This window comes from Schistocerca cancellata, chromosome 2 (assembly GCF_023864275.1).
Source record: "Schistocerca cancellata isolate TAMUIC-IGC-003103 chromosome 2, iqSchCanc2.1, whole genome shotgun sequence".
Lineage (NCBI taxonomy): Eukaryota > Metazoa > Arthropoda > Insecta > Orthoptera > Acrididae > Schistocerca > Schistocerca cancellata.
This window is the reverse complement of record NC_064627.1, coordinates 744257970-744278790: the sequence shown is the minus strand read 5'-3', so window position 1 is coordinate 744278790 and position 20821 is coordinate 744257970. Positions and strand designations below refer to the sequence as shown.

General features: G+C 43.4%; 1 protein-coding gene across 2 annotated transcripts in view; it reads right to left on the bottom strand.

The window, feature by feature from the left end:
* The window catches only part of LOC126162551 (uncharacterized), a 157022-nt gene that overhangs the window by 102129 nt on the left and 34072 nt on the right, over positions 1–20821 (bottom strand). For both annotated transcript variants that reach the window (XM_049919133.1, XM_049919134.1), the window contains exon 3: positions 12242–12389. In XM_049919133.1, the coding sequence (XP_049775090.1) occupies positions 12242–12389 (148 nt within the window). The remainder of the gene's footprint in view (positions 1–12241; positions 12390–20821) is intronic.

Below are 20821 nucleotides of genomic sequence, written 5' to 3'. Positions count from 1 at the left end.
TAACAATCTGGAGAGAACTGTGGTGATGGGAACCTGCCATCACCGCAATTTAATACACAGAGAGCAATTACTGTCAGTACATTTCAGCACAGGTATTAAAGAATTGACACAACTGTTAGGAGCCTCTGCTGTATTTGCTGTATGGCAGAGGTATTAATGCCAAACTGAAGCCAACATTTTATCTGCTGTTCACTCTGTAGCTTAAAATTTGCAGAATATGTGTATCAAATTTCTTCCTCTGTGAATGACATCTACATTACAGCTGATAAAGCACAAATAAGCACATTAAAATTAGATCTATTTTCATATATGAAATGCTGTATGAGCATAATAGATGTGGCATTCACTACTAAATTCAAAATTTGGTAATAATTGTAACACTTTAAGACACAAAGGAATTGCAGGCGTTGGCTGTGAGTGGACACTGTCGCAGCCAACGTATATAATTCCTTTGTGTCTTCATTAATAGTGGCTGCTGGATCAAAATGGTGTCTGCTCTTTCAGACATGAATTAAATTCAGTGTGTACAAGACAATTGCATCGTGTGTGAAAGATAACTGCATTGTCACATCTATTTAGTATGATGTGGAAAGGACATATGCCTGTTAGCAAGTGAATTTAATCAGCCAGTCTTCTGTCTGACTCACCTCTACCAATCAAATAATGGGAAGCCACGGATAGAATACGAAAAGAATAGAATGCTACTCACCACACCAAGGAGGCACTGAGTTGCAGATAGGCACGATGAAAAAGATCACTAGAAATACTTACAGCTTTTAGAGAAAGCTCTTCTTCAGAAGCGAACTCTCACCAATTCACAGAACAAAACCTCACACACATAGCCACTGTCACTGGGCATAGTAACTGTGTCTGACATGCATAGCAACAGAGGCTAGAGTGGGTAGTTGGGATAAGGAGAAGACATGGGGCAGGGAGGGGTATGGGTAGCAGGATGGAGGGTGGGGGAAGATGTTAGTGCTGCCCATGGAAACGTGCACCAACTTGGTGTGGACAGGATAGTGCAGTGATGGGAGGGTGTGCTGGGGGCAGGGGTAGGAGGCAGAGGGAATGGGGAGAGGGAAAGAGAGGAGTGGAGAGGAGAGGAGACGAGAGGAGTAGTATGTAAGGAAGGACTAGTAGGTGCATTGGTGGGTCAGAAGGCGTGTGCATGCTGGACCAGGGGCAGGGAAGGAGGAGGGCATGGACTAGCAAGGTTGAGGCCAGGGGGTTTACGAGAATGAAGGATATGTTACACGGTGAGTTTCTCCCACCTGTCCAGTTCAGGAAAGTTGGTATTTGCGAGAAGAATCCAGATGGCACAGGCTGTGAAGCAGTCATTGCAGTGAAGCACATTGTGTTGGATGGCATGTTTAGCAACTAGGTGATCCAGCCTTCTCTTCGCCACAGTTTGACAGTGGCAATTCATGTGAATAGACAACTTGTTAGACTGAAGGTGTTGGTCCACAAGAGCAGAGATCAGAGTGTATATGTGGAAAAAAACATTCCTGGATTTCTCTCAGATTTCCCAGTCAAAAATACACTTTTTTCCAGGTGTAAATACACTATATCCCTGGTGAAAATACATTTTTTCAGTGTTAACTGACTATATATTTTCTCTCTCCAGCTGTAAAACTTATTAGTTCTTTGAATTGTGAAGATTTTATACACCGGTATAGAATTCCCGGAACTTTAGGAACTGAAACACAGCAAAAAAACAATGTGTTTTTGAAAGATCTTTGATGCACAGTGACATTTACATTGAATATTTTTGTTTTATGAAAGTATAAACAGGAATCCCACCAACTACAGCAATTGAAAGTTTACCAAATACAGCAAGGTAGCTTCCAAAGCATTGAAATTGAGATTGCAATGCACTTTTGACAGCCAATCCCAGCTCGTGGCATGTGATCTCAGCAGCCAATGATAGCAGATAATTCAGAGCATAGGACACATGATTTAGCCAGCCAGCAGCAATACCACTTTTAAGTAGTGTGAATACACAAATAGGAAAAGCTAATGGTTTAAATTGATATACATACAGCATAGCTACAAGAAAAGCTAAGGTTTCACATATAATATTGGTCATCAAAAGTTTTTTGCCGTTTTTTTATCTTTCCCCAAGGGTATGGTTAGGCAGAGTCCTAGGAGCACAGCTTAAAGTGCAGCAGCTGAATATTTTCAACAAGCACGATTATAAATTCAACTGCTGTGCACCGAAAATTTTATGGGCTACCTGGTCGAGTAAGTGTTCCTTCGAGCACTAAGTCTTTTCATTAGAAAAGCCAATTATACGTGAAATTACTGAAGAACTTACTTCACACTTTTTTTAAAAGATAGTTATACTTTTTGTGATTGTTGTTGCGTAACTTGTAATCTAAGAAAGAACTAAAACAAAAATGAAAAACTAACCTTGAAACTTGGTCTTTTTTAGCATGATTCTTTAAGATACATCAAATACAAATGTACCTGTAAAATTTTAAATAATGGCATAATTGGCTGATCTTCTGGGCCCAAAGTTTTTCTAAGTGGCTGGTCCTCAGTGTTAAGTTTTGAATGCTCTGTGATTTAAGAAATTCGTTGCACATTCTCACACATAACATAATTCATCTTGTGTAAAAGGAAATTTACTCTGAAAGTAACTCTTCTCAATCCACAATTCACAAAGTTTCCCGTGATTGTTAGAAATATAAATAGCTGGGTTCATCAAAATGAGGCCCATGAAAAAAATGTTGCTATTAAGTAATGCATGGACACATTTTGCTGTCGGCAGACGTTTGTGTGTGCACTGTATTTTGTTGCAATAAATTGTGCATTTTCTTTGCAACTAAAGCTTTATTTTGGTGTTATTCTCTCGTTTATGTTCTATTGCTGCAGTATTTTTCTGCAGTAGGGGGCTATATAAAAATTTAATTGAAAACTAAACCAAATATATATTTCTGGAATTCTAAAAAATTCCCAGGTTTTCCCCAGATTCCTCCTGGATGAACAAATTCCAGCATTTTTCCCGGATTTCCCAGTTGTCTTGGGGCATATACACCTCTCTGTGAGGGCAAAGTAACCAGCCACAATGGGTTGTCCTGGGTCATTGTGTTTATGAACTTTAGGAAGCATGCAGAAGATAGAAGAGTGGGGGAGGGGGGGGGGAGTAGTGGGGATGATGAGAGGGGCGGTCTCAGGGTAGAGATTCTGGGAAGGACCAAAGAATTTGAGGAAGGAATGGAGATACTACTGGATTTCTGGAATGCAGTCACTAGGGCTGGGCTTGTTGGTGGATGTATCTGACAGCTGATAGAGTCCTTTTGTCAGGTAAACACTGCAGTTCATAATCACTGTGGTGGATTCTTTGTCGATAGGTAGGATTATAGGTTGAGGTCAGTCTTTAAGTGGTGTAATGTGTTATTTTCTGTGGACGTGATATTGCTTTCCTTGAAGAGAGATTTATATAATGATAATGAAGAAAGGTTAAAGGTTAAGAAATTCGGGAAAGTTAACAACTGGTGATTTGTGGGCAGTGGATGGCAGTTGGACAGAGGAGTAAACTGAGGCAGGGTTCAGTATTGGTTTTGAACTGAGTGCGATTTGTAGCATTAATGGTGAGAACCTGTTTACAATGGAGGGACCAGGAGAAGGAGAGAGGTCTTGCTTGAACCACCCCAGCATGATTTAATTTGGGAGTAGTGCAGAAGTTAAGGCTTTTGAAAAGGACTGACACTTCTGTGGGACTGCGGCTTTTGGAGGACAGGTTTGTGACTGTGTTGCAGATCTGTTTGGGCTCTGGGTTCTGTAGTGTGGCAGGTGGTAAATGTAGTAGGTCTGCAAGGCAGTATTTGACCGCTATGCGGGAATGTGGGGGAGGCTTGATGAAAGCTCTAGTAGTGGTGGTGGAAATTGGTCCAAATCGGGAGTATGAGATGAACAGATCGGATAATTTTTTGGGAAGACATTGTACATGTTGCTCTAGTTCCTGGAGGGAAAAGGTTTCAACGTTGGGAGATGAGATGCAGAAATTTGGGATTGAAGAGCAGGAGAATCTTACAGGTGGAGAGGAGGTAGTGCAAGGTGGTTTGGGCTTGGCTGATATGGTTTGCAAGACTAGGTTGTTGTGGCTATTCACTGATGGAATTTGACAGATAGAGGTAATTGTGGATGTAGGTGTTGCAGCTGGAGATGGGTAATGTATTGGTCAGGGCATGAGGTAGGCAACAATGCAGGAACAGTATGTGAGGCTGGGTTCTGGCTGGGGGTATGGAAACTTTTCTGTATTGGCACAGATGGAAGGAGCAGGTCAGCCACCCCCATATACCCACAGTAAAGCCACAATGTCAAATGATGCAAGATGTTTGAAATTCTGAGGAAAATAGGGGTAAGGTATAGGGAGAGATGAGTAATATACAACATGTATGAGAGTCAAGAGGGAATAATAAGAGTGGAAGACCAAGAACGAATTGCCCCTACTATTCAATCAATATATTGAAGAAGTAATGATGGAAATGAAAGGAAAGTCCAAGAGTGAGAATAAAATTCAAGGTGAAAGGACATCAATGATAAGATTTGCTGATAACATTGCTACCCCTGTGAAAGTGAAGAAGAGTTACAGGATCTGCTGAAGGAATGAATGTTCTATTGAGTACAGAATATGGATTGAGTGTAAACTGAAGAAACACAAAAGTAACGAAAAGTAGCAGAAATGAGGACAGCAAGAAACTTAACATCAGGACTGATGGTCACGAAGTAAATGAAGTTGAGGAATTCTGCCATGTAGGCAGTAAAATAACCCTTGACAGAACAAGGACATCAAAAGCAGAATAGCACTGTCAAAATAGGCATTCCTGGCCAAGAAAAGTCTACTAGTATCACACAAAGGCCTTAATTTGAGGAAGAAATTACTGAGAATGTATGTCTGGAGCATGGCAGCAAAACATGGACTGTGGGAAAACCAGAACAGAAGAGAATCAAAGCTTTTGATACGTGGTGCTACAGACAATAAGGACAGAGGCAGTTCTAAGAAGAATTGGAGGTGAATGGAATATATGGGAAACACTTATAAGAAGAAGGGACAGGATTTTAGGGCATCTGTTATGATATTGGGGAATAACTTCCATAGTACTAGAGGGAGTTGTAGTGTGTGAAAACTGTAGAGGGAAACAGAGATTGGAATACATCCTGCAAATAACTGAGGGTGTAGGTTGCAAGAGCTACTCTGAGATGAAGAGCTTGGCACAGGAGAGGAATTCATGGCACGCCACATCAAGCCAGTCAGAAAACTGTTGACTCAGGAAAAGCAGACAGACAGACAGACAGACAGAGAAAAAGCGAGAATGAAAACAAAACACAAAGCAGCACTCCTCTTGTGACTCGGTATTATCCACGACTGGAGCAGCTGAATCATATTCTGCGCCGGGTTTAGACTCATTCGCAGCCTGCTCTGAAATGAGGAATATCCTACCCACTATCCTCTCCACACCTCCCACAGTAGCATTCCTTTGCTCGCCAAACCTACACAATAGCCTTGTCCATCCTACACAACACCTGCTCCCAGCCCCTTGCCTCATGGCTCATATCCCTGCATTAGGCCCAGATTCAACACATATTCCATACATCCTCCCACTGCCACCTACTCCAGTCCTTTCACTGGCATCTCCTACACCATCAAAGGCAGGGCCATCTGTGAAAGCAGCCCTGCCATCTATGGACTTAGCTCCAACCACTGTGCCACACTCTAGGTGGGCATGACGACTAACAAGGTGCCTGACTGTATGAATGGCCACTGCCAAACTGAGGCCAAGGGATAGCTGGACCACCCAGCCGCTAAACATGATGCCAAATGCAATGTGCCTAACTTTAATGACTGCTTCACAGCCTGTGCCATCTGCATTCTTCACACCAAAACCAGCTTTTCTGAACCGCACAGGTGTGAACTCTCCCTACAACATATCCTGAAACCCCTGCCCTCAACCTTCACTAGTATCTGTCCTCCTACTGCCTACCCCCTTTCCCTACTCTTACTCCAGTACACACACCTTTTATCCCATTCCACCCCCCAACCCCCCTCCCTCCACACCGTGCACACAGAACCCCCTCTTGATGCTGTACCTAGTAACTCTATCCTGTCCCATAAACATGTCTACATGATCCCACAGGCAGCACTAGCATCTTCCCTCACCCCTACTGTGCTATCCCTCCCCCTTCTGCCCCATGCCACCTCCTCACCCCCACTATCTAACCCAGCTACAATAAGCTGCGCACATAAGACACAATTGCAGTTGGGTATGAGGGCGTGGTGACAGTGGCCATATGTGTGGGTTGTTGTGCTGTGAATGTGTGAGTGTTTTACTTCAGAAGACTTTGTCTGGAAGCTGTAAATATTTTTGGTGTTCTTTTTCATTGTGCCTGTCCGCTACTCAAAATCACTTCTACCAATCTCATTTACTTTCAATCATTCTGCTGAGCATGTTGCTTCTTGTTCAATCTTACAGATCAAAACCGCAAGCCTGGACACTAAATTCAAGACCTTCCCTCTGATGGGCAATACTTCTGCCAACTGAGCTAACCAGGCACTACACATGGCTCACTGCACAGCTTCAACTCTGCCAATGTCTCTGTCATACTTTCCACATTTCAGAAAAGCTCTCCTGCATTGCTTGCCATTCTAGCAGTTCAAAAAGGGTTTAATTTCTTTTAGGATTGCTAGTCTCGCATGGTATACAGGACAGCTTCAAAGAAGTTTGGGTAGTTGGAGAGCAGCATGGACAGAATTGAAACTATGAGGACAGGTCTTGAGCTAATGTCCATGCAAACACACTGCAGAATATATCAGTATACTTCATACCAGAGGGTATTGTTATTTGCTTTGCTAAACACCAAGTAATATACTCATATCCACAGAAACTTTCATAATATTTTGGAGACAAACATTCAATGCACTAAGCTCACCAGTTCCAACTTTGACAAGTAGGCTACATGGTGTCTTATAGGAATGTCTGACAAAATAGTACAATCTCCAGCTGACCAACTACCGCTATCTCCCAGGTAGGTACTGAACCAATGTAGACAGATATTATTTTCAGAAGCACTTGTCAAGCTATGGAAGAGAGGTAAGCATTATGCATACTGCTTACTGATTTTTCTTTGGAAAATCACATCATTAACATTCTACTTTGCTTTTTATCTCTCTCTAGTATGAAATTTCATTCAGTACTAGAAAGATTTCTTGACAAGTAAAATGTTCTCTTCCTCAGTGCTAAGTACACTCCTGGAAATTGAAATAAGAACACCGTGAATTCATTGTCCCAGGAAGGGGAAACTTTATTGACACATTCCTGGGGTCAGATACATCACATGATCACACTGACAGAACCACAGGCACATAGACACAGGCAACAGAGCATGCACAATGTCGGCTCTAGTACAGTGTATATCCACCTTTCGCAGCAATGCAGGCTGCTATTCTCCCATGGAGACGATCGTAGCGATGCTGGATGTAGTCCTGTGGAACGGCTTGCCATGCCATTTCCACCTGGTGCCTCAGTTGGACCAGCGTTCGTGCTGGACGTGCAGACCGCGTGAGACGACGCTTCATCCAGTCCCAAACATGCTCAATGGGGGACAGATCCGGAGATCTTGCTGGCCAGGCTAGTTGACTTACACCTTCTAGAGCACGTTGGGTGGCACGGGATACATGCGGACGTGCATTGTCCTGTTGGAACAGCAAGTTCCCTTGCCAGTCTAGGAATGGTAGAACGATGGGTTCGATGACGGTTTGGATGTACCGTGCACTATTCAGTGTCCCCTCGACGATCACCAGTGGTGTACGGCCAGTGTAGGAGATCGCTCCCCACACCATGATGCCGGGTGTTGGCCCTGTGTGCCTCGGTCGTATGCAGTCCTGAATGTGGCGCTCACCTGCACGGCGCCAAACACGCATACGACCATCATTGGCACCAAGGCAGAAGCGACTCTCATCGCTGAAGACGACACGTCTCCATTCGTCCCTCCATTCACGCCTGTCGCGACACCACTGGAGGCGGGCTGCACGATGTTGGGGCGTGAGCGGAAGACGGCCTAACGGTGTGCGGTACCGTAGCCCAGCTTCATGGAGACGGTTGCGAATGGTCCTCGCCGATACCCCAGGAGCAACAGTGTCCCTAATTTGCTGGGAAGTGGCGGTGCGGTCCCCTACGGCACTGCGTAGGATCCTACGGTCTTGGCGTGCATCCGTGCGTCGCTGCGGTCCGGTCCCAGGTCGACGGGCACGTGCACCTTCCGCCGACCACTGGCGACAACATCGATGTACTGTGGAGACCTCACGCCCCACGTGTTGAGCAATTCGGCGGTACGTCCACCCGGCTTCCCGCATGCCCACTATACGCCCTCGCTCAAAGTCCGTCAACTGCACATACGGTTCACGTCCACGCTGTCGCGCATGCTACCAGTGTTAAAGACTGCGATCGAGCTCCGTATGCCACGGCAAACTGGCTGACACTGACGGCGGCGGTGCACAAATGCTGCGCAGCTAGCGCCATTCGACGGCCAACACCGCGGTTCCTTGTGTGTCCGCTGTGCCGTGCATGTGATCATTGCTTGTACAGCCCTCTCGCAGTGTCCGGAGCAACTATGGTGGGTCTGACACACCGGTGTCAATGTGTTCTTTTTTCCATTTCCAGGAGTGTATTTAGGTTCTACAGGAAGATAAAGAAAAATTTAAAATCCACAGTGAAGTTGTGACAGAGCAAATTTAATACAACACTTGTATACCGAAATAACTTGCATTTTTACAAATACGAAGCTTAAATTCCACAGTCTGGAAAGGGGGATGAGAGGGAGGGAGTAGGGGAGGGAGTAGAGGGAGAGGGAGAGGGTGTTAAGGTGCTTTGGACCTCTGGAGGCAAAATTTGCAATATCAAACAGTTACAGCCTCTGAAACAACAACAGCTGATACTCAATAAAAGTAGTTCACAGAGCACGTTAATATCTAAAAGCGCTACATAATATTCGATAAAAAATACTATTACAAGCAAATATCAAGGATCAACTTCTGTGATATCAAAGGAAACATAATTACCCATTTCAGTTTGAGGACAGAATTAATTGTCCAATACCTGAATGTCAAATAATGGAAAATCCAGAATGGAATGTAATAATATTATGAGAAGGAAAGTTGCTACTCACCATAAAGCAGAGATAGATAGGCACGACAAAAAGACTATCACAATTAAAGCTTTCAGCGATTAATGCCTTCGTCAACAATACATACACACATGAACACACACACACACACACACACACACACACACACACACACACACACACACACTCACGCAAACGGAACTCACACATGACTGCAGTCAGAGGCAACTGAAACCACACTGAGAGCAGCAGCACCAGTGCATGATAGGAATGGTGACTGGGTGGGGGTAAGGAGGAGGCAGGGGTGGGGAGGGGAGGAATAGTATGGTGGGGGTGGCGAACAGCGAAGTGCTCCTGTTTAGATGGAGAGCAGTGGAGAGGTCGGAAGGGGGGAGGGGGCAGGGGGGAGGGAAGTGCAAAAAGGGAGATAAATAAATTAGACTGGGTGTGGTGATGGAATGACGGCTGTGTAGTGCTGGAAAGGGAACAGGGTAGTGGCCAGGAGAGCTACGGGAACGTAGGATGTATTGCAGGGAAAGTTACCACCTATGCAATTCAGAAAATCTGGTGTTGGTGGGAAGGATCCATATGGCACAGAATGTGAAGCAATCATTGAAATGAAGGATATCATGTTTGGTAGCTTGTTCAGCAACAGGGTGGTACACTTGTTTCTCGGTCACAGTTTGTCGGTGGCCACTCATGTGGACAGACAGGTTGTTGGCTGTCATGCCTATATAGAACGCAGCACAGAGGTTGCAGCTTAGTTTGTAGACCACACGACTGGTTTCACAGGCAGCCATGTCTTTGATGGGATAGGTGATGTTAGTGACCGGACAGGAGAAGGTGGTGGTGGGAGGATGTATGGGACAGATCGTGCACCTAGGTCTATTACAGGGGTATGAGCCATGAAGTACGGGACTGGGAGCAGGGGTTGTGTAAGGGTGGATGAGTATACAGTTTAAGTTCGGTGGACGGCGGAATACCACTGTGGGAGGGGTGGGGAGGATAGTGGGCAGGACATTTCTCATTTCAGGGCACGATGACAGGTAGTGAAAACCCTGGCAGAGAATGTAAGTCAGTTGCTCCAGTCCTAGATGGAACTGAGTTACGAGGGGAATGCTCCTCTGTGGCCAGACAGTGGGACTTTGGGAGGTGGTGGGAAACTGAAAAGATAAGGCACAGGTTATTTGTTTTTGTAAGAGGATGGGAGGATAATTACGGTCAGTGAGGTCCTTGGTATATTTTGAAAGGGACTGCTTGTCACTGCAGAAGCGATGACCATGGGTGGCTAGGGGACTTCTTGGTATGGAACGGGTCGCAGCTGTAGAAGTGGAGGTATTGCTGGTGGTTAGTAGGTTTGATGTGGATGGAGGTACTGATGTAGCCATCTTTGTGGTGGAGGTCAACATGTAGGAAGGGGGCTTGTTGGTCTGAGGAGGACCAGGTGAAGCAAATGGGGGAGAAGTAGTTGAGGTTCAGGAGGAATGTGGATAGGGTGTCGTCACCTTCGATCCACATAGCAAAGATATCATCAATGAATCTGAAGCAGGTGAGGGGTTTAGGATTCTGGATTTTTTGGAAGGATTCCTCTAGATAGCCCACAAATAGATTGGCATAGGATGGTACCATGCAAGTGCCCATAGCTGTACCCTGGATTTGTTTGTAGGTAATGCCTTCAAAGGAGAAGTAATTGTGGTTAAGGCTATAGTTGGTCATGGCGGCTAGGAAGGAGGTCGTTGGTTTGGAATCGGCCATACATTGGAAAGGTCGTGTTCAATAGCAGTAAGGCCATGGGCATTAGGGTCCTTAGTGTACAAGGAGGTGGCATCAATAGTGATGAGCAGGGCACCATGTGGTAAAGGGACAGGAACTGTGGAGAGTCAGTGGAGGAAATGGTTGGTATCTTTTATAAAGGAGGTTAGGTTCGTAGTAATAGGTTGAAGGTGTTGGTCTACGAGAGCAGAATTTCTCTCAGTGGGGTCATAGTAACTGGCAACAATGGGGCATCATGGGTGGTTACATTTATGGACTTTAGGAAGCATGTAGAAGGTAGGAGTGCAGGGAGTGGCAGGGGTGAGTAGAGAAATGGACTCCGGGGAGAGGTTCTGGGATGAGCCTAAGGATTTGAGCAGTGACTGGAGATCCTGCTGGATTACTGGGGTCACTGTGGCAAGGTTTGTGGGTGGAAGTATCTGACAGCTGGTGGAGTCCTTCCACTAGGTAATCCTTGTGGTTCAAAACAACAGTGGTGGAGCCTTGTCCACAGGTAGGTTTATAAGGTCGGGATCACTTTTTAGATGACGCAAGATTTGAGCTAAAGAAATTCAGGAAAGGTAACAGGGGGTGGTTTGGGGGCAGTGGGGGTGGATCACAGTGGGATGGAGGAGTGAACTGAGTTAAGTAAGATTCAATATTGGTCTTTGCTTGAGCCTGATTGGTAGGGTTGGTGGTGAAAAAGTGTTTTCACTGTAGGGACCGGGAGAAGGAGAGAAGGTCTTTAACAAGTCCTGCATGACTGAATTTTGGAGGGAGGTAAAAGGTGAGGCCTTTGGAAAAGACTGATATTTCTGTGGGGCTGTGGCTTCTGCAGGAAAGATTCATGACTGTGTTGTGGGTCTATTTAGGTTCTGGATTCTGTGTGGTGGTGGAAGGGAGTTTTGGAGGGTGGGATAAGTGTATTAGGTCTGCAAGGCAGAGTTTGTCAGCTATGAGGGGACGTGGGGGAGGTTTGGAGGTTGTTGTTGAACTGGTGGATAGTGGAACTCCAAGGCAGGAGGAGGAAGTGAACAGGATGGAGAGCTTTTTGAAGTGGCATTGTGCATGTTGCTCAAGTTTCAGCAGAGCAAGAGTTTCAATGTGTGTTACGGGTTCCAGGAATTTGGGATTGCACACCAGGAGAATTTTGCTGATGGAGAGAAGGTACTGCAAGGAGGTTTGGACTTGGTTGATAAGGTTTTGCATGACTACATTGGTGATGGCTAAGGATTGGCGGGAATAGATATACGACCCAACCTCTAAATAGAAATAACAATTATAGCACATAAACTGTAAGGAGAAGTCACATACAGTCAGAGTCTAAACTGATTTTTGATCACAGTATGTAAATACAACTCACTGTTTCTAATAGAAAAAGTGCTTCCTCTGGATTGAGGCATTTTATTTGGCCTTGCTGGTGACCAAAGTTTTCCCAGTGTTTCCCAACTGAGTACGTCACAACAGCTACATTCATTTTTTCGTCCCATTCTGCTACTGAGAGGATGCCACTGAAAATAAATTTTTAGGTGACATAGCATGTATTTACCAACAACAAAAAATGCAACAGCAATCTCATATCCAGTAGATACTCAAACAACTGTCTATATGACACTCTGATGTGTTATAAACAATAGTAATATCAGTTGAGGCAAATGGCTGGCTCACATACTTATACAAATAATGTGAGGTAAGCTACATTAAAGAAAAACCATGAAATAAACATAAAACATTTTATATTTTGTTTTCCATACAGTGAGTGCACTTAGTAAATTTACCGCCAAAGAAACGAAATTTATTTGCTTCTTGTGGAGATTAAGTAGAAAGTGTATTTCAGTAACACATACGTTGTTGTTGTGGTCTTCAGTCCTGAGACTGGTGATCCCTTGATGTCTCACAATGTGTCCTACCAATCGATCCCTTCTTCTAGTCATGTTGTGCCACAAACTCCTCTTCTCCCCAATCCGATTCGATACCTCCTCATTAGTTATGTGATCTACCCATCTAATATTCAGCATTCTTCTGTAGCACCACATTTCGAAAGCTTCAATTCTCTTCTTGTCCAAACTATTTATCATCCATGTTTCACTTCCATACATGGCTACACTCCAAACAAATACTTTCAGCAACGACTTCCTGCCACTTAAATCTATACTAGATGTCAACAAATTTCTCTTCTTCAGAAACGCGTTCCTTGCCATTGCCAGTCTACATTTTATATCCTCTCTACTTTGGCCATCATCAGTTATTTTACTCACCAAATAGCAAAACTACTTTACTACTTTAAGTATCTCATTTCCTAATCTAATTCCCTCAGCATCACCCGACTTAATTTGACTACATTCCATTATCCTCGTTTGGCTTTTGTTGATGTTAAACTTATATCCTCCTTTCAAGACACTATCCATTCCGTTCAACTGCTCTTCCAAGTCCTTTGCTGTCTCTGACAGAATTACAATGTCATCGGCGAACCTCAAAGTTTTTATTTCTTCTCCATGGATTTTAATACCTACTCTGAATTTTTCATTTGTTTCCTTCACTGCTTGCTCAATATACAGATTGAATAACATCGGGGAGAGGCTACAACCCTGTCTCACTCCCTTCCCAACCACTGCTTCCCTTTCATGTCCCTCGACTTTTATAACTGCCATCTGGTTTCTGTACAAATTGTAAATAGCCTTTCACTCCCTGTATTTCATGCCTGCCACCTTCAGAATTTGAAAGAGAGTATTCCAGTCAACATTGTCAAAAGCTTTCTCTAATTCTACAAATGCTAGAAACGTAGGTTTGCTTTTCCTTAATCTAGCTTCTAAGATAAGTCGTACGGTCAGTATTGCCACACGTGTTCCAATATTTCTACGGAATCCAAACTGATCTTTCCCGAGGTGAGATAAGCCTCTACATCCTTACATTTGTCCTCTAGCCATCCCTGCTTAGCCTTTTTGCACTTCCTGTCGATCTCATTTTTGAGATGTTTGTATTCCTGTTTGCCTGCCTCATTTACTGCATTATTATATTTTCTCCTTTCATCAATTAAAGTCAGTATTTCTTCTGTTACCCAAGGACTTCTACTAGCCCTCGTGTTTTTACCTACTTGATCCTCTGCTGCCTTCACTACTTCATCCCTCAAAGCTACCCATTCTTCTTCTACTGTACTTATTTCCCCCATTCCTGTCAATTGTTCCCTTATTCTCTCCTTGAAACTCTGTACAACCTCTGGTTTAGTCAGTCTATCCAGGTCCCATCTCCTTAAATTCCCACCTTTTTGCAGTTTCTTCAGTTTTAATCTACAGTTCATAACCAATAGATTGTGGTCAGAGTCCACATCTGCCCCTGGAAATGTCTTACAATTTAAAACCTGGTTCCTAAATCTCTGTCTTACCATTATATAATCTATCTGAAACTTGTCAGTATCTCCAGGCTTCTTCCATGTATACAACCTTCTTCTTTGATTCTTGAACCAAGAGTTAGCTATGATTAAGTTATGCTCTGTACAAAATTCTACTAGGCGGCTTCTTCTTTCATTTCTTACCCCCAGTCCATATTCACCTACTACGTTTCCTTCTCTTCCTTTTCCTACTATCGAGTTCCAGTCACCCATGACTATTAAATTTTCGTCTCCCTTCACTATCTGAATAATTTCTTTTATCTCATCATACATTTCTTCAATTTATTCATCTGCAGAGCTAGTTGGCATATAAACTTGCACTACTGTAGTAGGCGTGGGCTTCGTGTCTATATTGGCCACAATAAGGGGTTCACTATGCTGTTTGTAGTAGCTTACCCGCAATCCTATTTTTTATTCATTATTAAACCTACTCCTGCATTACCCCTATTTGATTTTGCATTTATAACCCTGTATTCACCTGACCAAAAGTCTTGTTCCTCCTGCCACCGAACTTCACTAATTCCCACTATATCTAACTTCAACCAATCCATTTCCCTTTTTAAATTTTCTAACCTACCTGCCCGATTAAGGGATCTGACATTCCATGCTCCAATCCGTAGAACGCCAGTTTTCTTTCTCCTGATAACGACATCCTCCTGACTAGTTCCCGCCTGGAGATGCAAATGGGGGACTATTTTACCTCCGGAATATTTTACCCAGGAGGATGCTATCATCATTTAACCATACAGTAAAGCTGCAGGCCCTCGGGAAAAATTACAGTTGTAGTTTCCCCTTGCTTTCAGCCGTTCACAGTACCAGCACAGCAAGGCCGTTTTGGTTAGTGTTACAAGGCCAGATCAGACAATCATCCAGACTGTTGCCCCATCAACTACTGAAAAGGTTGCTGCCCCTCTTCAGGAACCACACGTTTGTCTGGCCTCTCAACAGATACCCCTCCGTTGTGGTTGCACCTACAGTACGGCTATCTGTATTGCTGAGGCATGCAAGCCTCCCCACTAATGGCAAGGTCCATGGTTCATGTCAGTCTGGACATCAAAATCACTGTACCTTGAACATTTTGGCTCTAGAAAGAAATGGAAATACTAGGGAGAATGAAACTCAGTGATAAAAATGGCCTATTATGGTACAAGGAAGAAAAATGATCCAAGAAAACTCACAGAAAATATGAGATACCAAACGAACAATCATCAATTGTTCATAGTATTATTAAATGCTTCTGACTTTCATAGATGGTTCATATCATGACTCTCACTTCTACGTGTTTTTGATTTTTTGAATGATGTATGTAATTTCTACATTTTAGTAATTCGAGAAGTGGGGATATTAAAGAATTGCACAAGACACTGGTGGTGGCAGACTAAAAACAACAATATTGCAAAATTTTTCCCATAGGGCATTGGAATGATATTGTGGATTTCAATTAGTATGTTGGCACCTAACTACCTATAGGCTCTACAAATACTTTTTCTACTTAAATGCCCTTCACTCACAAGGAGCTCTGAATTAAAATTTGGTATCTAAACCACAATTTGATAAAAGTTTTCACATACAAAATAGTTTGACACAGGTGTGAACATTAATATGAAATGCTACGAAGAGATGCAGGGCCACCAACACTGCACTTTGTTCCCCACTTCATTGATAAACTTTACATTCAGCCAAATAATCTACACAATGTTATGTTCCATCTTCTTGAAGAACATCATAATAAAGGAAGCTACAGCCTGTTCATTTAAATAAAAGTGCTTTCTTCAAATATTTTCTTTATTCTTACATAGCAAATGCACACATCAGAAAAAGTTTCGCACCTCAGTTCCAAGAGTTCTGGAACCTGTACAGAAAATTGGAATAGAGATCAACATAAACATCATTTCCGCCATTTTTATTGCTCATGAAAACCATACACTACATGTTGTACCACCATACAGCGAAACCATCAGAGGTGGTGGTCCAGATTGCTGTACACAATGGTACCTCTAATACCCAGTAGCACATCCTCTTGCACTGATGCATGCATGTATTCGACGTGGCATACTATCCTCATGTTCATCAAGGCACTGTTCGTCCAGATTGTCCCACTCCTCAACAGTGATTCGATGTAGATCCCTCAGAGTGGTTGGTTGGTCACGTCATCCATAAACAGCTCTTTTCAATCTATCTCAAGCACGTTTTATAGAGTTCATGTCTGGAGAACATGCTAGCCACTCTAGTCAAGTGATGTCGTTATCCTGAAGAAAGTCATTCACAAGATGTGCATTATGGGGCACGAATTGTCGTTCATGAAGATGAATGCCTTGCCAATATGCTGCCGATATGGTTGCACCATTGGTCGGAGGATGGCATTCATGTATCGTACAGCCGTTACAGCACCTTCCATGACCACCTGCGGCATACATCCGCCCCACGTAATACCACCCCAAAACAGCAGGGATTCTCCACCCTGCTACACTCACTGGGCAGTGTGTGTAAGGCATTCAGCCTTATCGGGTTGCCTCCAAACACGTCTCTGACAAATGTCTGGTTGAAGGCATATGCGACACTCATCGGTGAAGACAACGTAATACCAATCCTGAGAGGTCCATTTGGCATGTTATTGGGCCCATTTGTACCGTGCTGCATGGTGTCATGGTTACGAAGATGGACCTCGCCATGGACGTAGGGAGTGAAGTTGCACATCATGCAGCCTATTCTGCACAGTTTGAGTTGTAACACGATGTCCTGTGGCTGCACGATATGCTTTAGTCAACATGGTGGTGTTGCTGTCAGGGGTCCTCTGAGCCATAATCCATAGGTAGCAGTCATCCACTGCAGTAGTAGTCCTTGGGCGGCCTGAGTGAGGCATGTCATCGACGGTTCCTGTCTCTCTTTATCTCCTCCATGTCCAAACAACATCGCTTTGGTTCACTCCGAGACACCTGGACATTTTTCTTGTTGAGAGCCCTTTCTGACACAAAGTAACAATGCAGACGTGATCAAACTGCAGTATTGACTGTCTACGCAAGGTTGAACTACAGACAACACAAGCCCTGTACCTCCTTCCTGGTGGAATGACAGGAACTGATCGGCTGTCGGACCCCCTCCATCTGCTCAAGCATGGTTGCTTACATCTTTGGGCGGGTTTAGTGACATCTCTGAAGAGTCAAAGGGACTGTGTCTGTGATACAACATCCACAGTCAACGTCTATGTTCAGGAGTTCTGGGAACCAGGTTGATGCAAAACATTTTTTGATGTATGTAATATTCACAGACTGACCAAGTAGATGAATAGGTCACTGAGGCAGCACTCAGATCTGGTTTGCTTGCAAATAGTTGAGAATTTTGTCTGCTGTATGAGCTGCATTGTCATGGTGATAACAAGATGATCTTTTTATGTTCAAATTCTTCAAAGCCCACGGCAAGATGGTTTGATACAAGCAGTGTGTCAAGCCTCATTCAGGTAAAATGGATATTCATAGGAACAATGGTCAGTTGGGTTTTCAGGAGGAATAAAGTGATCAATTCTTAGCAGAGCTACAACTCTTTTCAACTTGGTAAGGAAGGCAGTATGATTATGCTTAAAAGTCACACAGACAATAAATGTGTAAGTGATGGCAAACAATTTTGGACAGAACACAAATAGCGGAGAAATTCAGCCTTATTCTTTTCAGAGAAACCATGACAGGGTTCACCTTAATCATTTTAAGGAAACCTAAATCTCTATGAACAACAAATTGTTATTTTGCTTTACATTCAAAAATGCACAACCACAAATCATCACTAGACAACATCTCGTATTTTTTCTTAAGAGTTAGCTGTTTGTCTGTTCTGTGGATAATGAATGTGACTTCTCACTATAATGCTGAATGAGTCAGTTTTACAATTACAGCAATTATTCTCAACGAAAAATATGGAAACATGCTGACCATATGTCATCTGTGCAAGTTTTGAAGCATGAATTGGCACCAAAGTGGGCTACACCAGCCTGTTGCTTTATCAATAAATGTGACATCCAAAAGTCTTAACAAGATCTATATCTAATTGCCTACACTTCTGCAGACAGAGTCAGTTTTCTGAGAATCATACCGTGTCATAATGTAAAAAACTATACTAGAGGAACCAATGTTTCAGCCACGGTTACAGTGGCCTTCCTCTGGGTCTAATGATGTGCTTTAGCTGTGTGGAGTTGCTTATATTTTGTCACTGCTACTTACTGCGCACGAAATTGCATCATAATTTTGAAAGGTTGTTGTTATGATTGGTCACTTGAGGCAGAAGAAGCAGGAATTTTATTATATTAAGTTGCTATGGTGGAAGGAGTGGGGATCTGCTGTTGTCTATTGCTTCTTGCATTGTTTGCTATGATTGTTGCTCATCAGTGAATGAGGCCTAGGCTCTTGTTTTCCTCCTACTAGATGTAGGCTGTGCAGCAGCAGTTCCTCACTGGGGGCACTCGCATCACATGTTGTTGGTGTGGACTGTTGGACTCTGAGGGCTGGCAGCCAGGATGGGGCAAGCTTTTATCTGTCCTCCCTGATTATGTTGTTATGATGTTTTATTATTTCTACGCCTTCACTGATCTTGCATTTCATCAAACCCACCTACTTGGCTGTAAGCAGGTTTCATTACATTTGATTTCCTTGCCAGTCTTGCCAGTATTCAAAGACGGCAGACTTGCTGTGTTGTCTCAGACAAATTTAGTGCTCATGTTCTTGTATGTGCATTGCTATTGACTTGCCTGTCTTGTTAACGTATTCTTTTCTCTACTGTCATTTCATCTTGTACACACCCGTCCTTGTGGACATTAACACATCTAACAGCTGCTATGGTGGACAGGCTGGACACCAACCTCGTGAAGGAGTTTACCACCCAGTCAGTGATATGCTACAAACATTGTACACACCCTTTTGAATGCATGTGTTATGTTTCGAGCATCACTTAGGCGCTAAGCACTGTGTTGTGGTTGGATTGGGTGTATAAATATCTGACCATATGTGTGGGATTCCGATATTTTTGGCGCCCTTGTGTGTTCTTCATTGTTCTGTGTACTTCCACCTCCAGGAATGGAATTGTGCCAGTCTTCTCTACCTCAAGCATGAGCTGTATCTTCCTGTGCAATTTATTCAAATATTCTTGAAACCTGCGTAGCTCCATTTCACCATGAGGTCATATAGCAAACGTATTGTCCACATACTTGAACCAGTATCGCGGGTGTAAAGGAGTGGAACAAAGTGCTGTTACTTCAAAGTTCACCATGAATATATCTGCTGCTAATGGCGATAATAGAGACCCCATTGCTACACCATCTGTCTGCTTGTAGTATTTTTGTTGCCATTTGAAGTACACTGAAAACAAACATAGCCCAACGAGACTGCATATGACCAGCAGGACATACTCTTGTAGGATTCAAGTTTTGTCTACTGGCATGTTTGTGAATAATGACATTATGTCGAAGATGACCATGATGTCCATGGGTAAAATTGTTGCTCCCTTTATGCAAAGAGTTTGGGCAGAGATCTCTGCCCAAACTCTTTGCCTTTATATATGTCTGCTTGTGTCTGTATATGTGCGGCGGATGTGTGTGTGTGTGTGTGTGTGTGTGTGTGTGTGTGTGTGTGTGTGTGTGTGTGGGCGCGCGCGCGCGATTGTATACCTGTCCCTTTTTCCCCCTAAGGTAAATCTTTCCGCTCCTGGGATTGTAACGACTCCTTACCCTCTCCTTTAAAACCCACATCCTTTCGTCTTTCCCTCTTTCCTGATGAAGTAACCGTGGGTTGCGAAAGCTTGAATTTTGTGTGTGTGTGTTTGTGTTTGTTAGTGTCTCTATCAACATACCTACGCTTTCGTTTGGTAAGTTACATCATCTTTGTTTTTAGATATATTTTTCCCATGTGGAATGTTTCCCTCTATTATATTCTTGAGCATACTAACATAGACTGAACTACTGATTCCTTTCACAAGTGCTGTCGATACAGATTTTGTTAAAAGCAAGTCAACTGGTTTCTCAAAACCTATTAATTCCAAGTGGTAATTCACAATCATTGCACCATCCTAAAATTTCATTAACTATTTGCCAATGATCCACTGTACTTTATCCATTTATAATGCTAGCTTGTTTCTTTGCCTGATTATAATCAAGGAATTCTGCTATGCAGTTGGTGATGTTAGTTGTATATCAGCCACAGACGGACTGTGATACACTTCCAACAGAACATCTTCACACTGCGAGTTGCCTACTCCTGGTTCACTGGCGTCTCTCGTCCAGAGACTATTCTAAGTACTACAAGGGCATCCTTGTTATGGACACAATACTGTATACAAAAGGTCTGCTGATGCTCCGATTGTTACAGGTGCCACCAGGGAAAACCAGCCATGTTTTCAAGCAGCATGCACACGAGGAAACCTGTGGCACTGCTATCGAGGAAACAAGTACTGGCTGACATCACATGGTCATGAACATATATCCTCCTGCTGGATGCTATCTCCAGCAACAGCATTCGATTGCTCACTCAGTTCCAGGTCAGAAGCTGGCTACATTCGTAGTTCATCAGTCGTAAC